The 4,000-nt window shown below is 40.2% G+C and overlaps 1 protein-coding gene across 1 annotated transcript; it reads left to right on the top strand.

Annotated features, from left to right (window-relative positions):
• Window positions 1-409: 409 nt before the first annotated feature.
• Window positions 410-1,069, top strand: LOC149247423 (uncharacterized). Its single transcript, XM_089444230.1, has one exon. The coding sequence runs from the start codon at window positions 410-412 to the stop codon at window positions 1,067-1,069; it is 660 nt and encodes a 219-aa protein (XP_089300356.1).
• The last annotated feature ends 2,931 nt before the right edge of the window (window positions 1,070-4,000 follow it).

Genomic DNA, 4,000 nt, shown 5'->3' with positions numbered 1-4,000 from the left:
CAAAGTGGCTTGGAAAACCGAATGCCTTCCAAAGGTAAAATTCTTCAATTGGACCCTCCTCAACAGCAAAATTCTCACAGCGGAAAATCTAAGGAAAAAGGGTATCCATGGTCCCTCAATCTCCTGTCTGTGTAGGGCAGCGGAAGAAAGTTGTAACCATCTTTTTCTAGAGTGCTCCTTTGCGCGGACTTGCTGGAAGCTCATCACTAGCCCGTTGATCATAGGCGATCTCCCCAATCAGATGGCTCTCCTTCAGAAAAATTCGGGAAATAGCTATCCCCTTCCCAAAAAAGGCAAGACCCTGGCTAAAAGGTTGTGGAATAGCATTCCCTCAAACCTGTGCTGGCAGATTTGGAATGCCTGAAACAAAAGAATTTTCAATAACAAGATTCCCAGCATATCCAACACAATGGCAAAAACAATTGCGCTCATCTCAGAGACCATTGAGGCGAATGGAATAACCCATGATGATTCGAAACCGGGAGACCCAAGAGAAACAGAGTGGATGAGCAAATTCAGCTATGAAGCAAGAATCCAAAAAACAGTAAGCACGGGCAAAGGAAATTCTGATTGGAAGTTGAGAGGGACCAAAGAGGAAATCAGAGATTGGATACAAACGCAAAGGAGGCCCTCCCTACAATTCAACGGGGCCTCAAAAAATAACCCGGGCCAAGCTGGAGCTGGAGGAATCATTAAAGACCTCCAAGGTAAAACAATAGTAACCTACGAGTGGGGATTGGGATCAATGTCTAACAACAAGGCAGAGGCCTATAGCCTCCTCCTGGGGACCTCTATAGCAAGAAAACTTGGCCTTCACAACCTGCTAATTATGGGAGATTCAGCTATTATTATAGCAGCCATGGTTTCTGGAAAGGATTTCAATCAAATGGCTTTGAACAACATCAAATACAGGGTTATGGACAATATCAAGGAAATAAGCGGGGCCATCTTCAAGCACGTTCTAAGGGGAAGCAATGCAGAGGCCGATGAACAGGCCAACAAGGCAATTAGCAGACAGACAGGTCAGGTCAGAGAAAATGATGATGTCTATGACAAAGCCATCCCTTAAGCTCTTCCATCCGAGTTACCTCAGGCTTCACTCTCCTCGAAATTGGTTTTTCATCGAATCTCCTTATCCCCTGCAAAATCTCCTCGACTACACAAATCGGTACCTCAAAAACCAGATCCGCCCCCCTGCATCGATTCATATCACATCACTCAGCCACTCCAACGAGTCTCAGGCACCCTCAGCAGACATTCTCTGCCTTGACGCTCTGGATCATCTCCTCGGTACCCTCTCCGCTCGCAGTAAGATCTTTTCTGGGGATCTCAGTCTTGTCAAGAGCCGACCCTCCCAGAAATGGTCCAAGCACCTGAGGAACCTTCATCTTCCTATTTATAGCAGCTCGGGCCTCAGCGATCTCTCATTCTTCAGCGCTGCAAGGACTCTTCATTGCGCTCTCATCAAGCATAGGCTCCCTCCTGAAGCAGCTCGCAATCACCGGGAGCTTGATCCTCGTTCCCTGACTGTGGTAATCTCAAGTTTCCTCATTGTTGTTTTAAAGTTTGCTAACTGGTGGTTTTTTGGATGTAGCAGCGCCCCTCGAGTCCCTCCGCTCCCAAGTCATTTCATCCCTCCCTGTGTTGCTCCGCTCCCCTCTTCTCTGGACTATCCTCTCCCTCATATCGCTTCCCTCCCTGGTTCTTTCCCCCTCCCAGGAATTGGCCCGCTTCCTCAAATTGCTGATACTCTTCTACAGATTACTAAGATGGCGGATCAGCAGGACCAGCCAAATGCCCAGGAGCCCGCCAACAATCCTTTAGACAGGATCTTCAACAACAACGAGTGCACTATGTGCAAAACGCATACATTCATGATCAACCGTTTTGTCAAACATTTCAATGAACTCAAGGATGATTACCAGGCAGATAGCAGATCGAAACGGAAGAAGCTGGAGAAGCGAAAAGCAGAGATCGAGGCGTTGAAGGAGAGGTGCAGCCATCTGGAGGAAGCCATAGAGCATATCCGAACTCTCACTCAGAGTTTTCAAGCGGAGGCTTCAACTAAAGCCAGCGCCAGGAAAGATCCCCTTCCCGATGATTCGGTCACTCAGAAACTTCCCTAGGAGCTATGGAATGTAAATTTTGTTGGCTTGGCGGTTCTTTTGTACGGCAATATAGCCGTTACTTCTTTGCTTTCAGTTATCCTAGAAGTAGCAATGAGGAAAAAGGGTCTGCGAACCCGTTTTTGATCCTCATCTCTCAAATCTACCATATTTATGTACTAGAACTTTGTTCTTGATGGTTTTTATAATACACAAGTAACCGATTCTGTTAAAAAAAAAAAAAAAGATCCAGAATTTTCAAAGAAAGTAAAAAGAAAAGGACCTTCAAAGAAGAATAAGAAAATCAAAAAATTGAAAGACATTGTGAAGGATATGGAGGTCCTTGAAAGACATATTTAAAAGGGAAATGAACAACTGAAAATTCAAAGTCAGAAAATACAAAAGGAAAATGAAAATTTGAAGAACAAAAATAAGAAATTGCAAATATAGGAAATCTTAATTTCCAAGCAAGCATACAAATGGTATCAACAAAAGAAGGAAATAAAGGAAAAATATCAGAAGTTAAAAAATTTTCACACTGCTCAAGCTAATATAGAAATACTGTTACAGGAAGCAGAGGTGGCAAAGGACCAACGACAAGGCATCAAAGACATTTTTGTGCATGGGAACATGCAATGTCTTCCTTTTGGGGGAATGTTGGGTGCCACTTTTAATTTTTATTTTAGTCATATAACCTATATTTTTCCTTTATTTTTCTTCCATGCCTCTCAAACATCATCCATATTTTCTTGAAATTGATTACATCATGTACATTTATCACTTTATTTTCATGATTTCAATTTTGACAAAATATGGCATTAAAAAAAAAAATTAAAAAAATAGCAGAAATTACAAGGGTTTTGCAACTTCCCGTAATAGTTCCAAGATTCGCATGCGTGCGGAACTGCTTGGTGAATTTCGAGATATTTGGGATGATCCAAAATGTCCAAGGATGACTAAATTCCTATTTTCCTTCAAAAAAGAACCTTGCATGCACCCGGTCAATGTTGGTCAAACTAGGTGACTTGTTCAGAAAATCCCTTGTTTTTGGCAATAAATCGGGACAATTTTTTATTTTAAGGGTTTTCTTCATATTTCATGGATTTGAAGGTTGAATTCAACCTATTAGCACTTATCTAGGATCTCATAAACTGATTTGCTAATTTTTAGTAGTTTTGGTTATCAAACCTCTTGTATAAATACGTAGCACTTGAATTAAGAGATATGTTATTTTTGTGGAAGAATGCTACTTGATTGAAGTTAATAAATTTGGAGCTTTTGGATACCTTCATTGCATTGTGTGGATTATGTTGATGTTTTTATTCAAGCTTTTTTAACTGGTTTTCATTCAAGTGTGCAAGCGAAGCATGGAGGGCTCCCATTTCCAAGCATGATGTACACTTAGTCCTTAAAATGTCTGGTATGCACTTTTAGTTTTGTTGTAATTTCTTGTATGATTTAGTTTTTGTTATTTGAACAATATTGCTTGTTGCTAAGCCTAATAGTATGTTATGTAATGACCTCTTGTAAAAGAGCTTAATGTGCTTTCAACTACAATAGTTAAAAATTGTCAATTCGTTCATTCTTCTAATTCATTTTTTTTAAAAGCACTTGATAATCTGAAAATGTTGTTATGCACTTGGAAACATTATGAATCCATCTCCTATAAGGGAGCTTAAAGTTTACTTGCTTGCAACATTTAAGATCTCAAGGTAGTCTAAAAGCATTTCCAAGTACAAGTGTGTTAAAAATTTGCAATTTAACTTAGTTTAGGAATTAGTCTTTAAACTATATATTTTGATGTGCTTCCAAGTTCATGAATTATGGATAGATAAGTAGATTTATGATGTGATTTACACCCCTAAATTGGACCAACAGGTATAAAAACCAACAAT

This window comes from Pinus tabuliformis, chromosome 7 (genome assembly GCF_031772625.1).
Source record: "Pinus tabuliformis cultivar Carrire ecotype Pingquan chromosome 7, CPIR1, whole genome shotgun sequence".
NCBI lineage: Eukaryota > Viridiplantae > Streptophyta > Pinopsida > Pinales > Pinaceae > Pinus > Pinus tabuliformis.
This window is presented reverse-complemented; position numbering and strand designations above follow the sequence as displayed.

Coding starts and splice junctions, on each gene's coding strand:
- LOC149247423 (XM_089444230.1), top strand. CDS start 410: ATGGCAAAAACAATTGCGCTCATCTCAGAGACCATTGAGGCGAATGGA.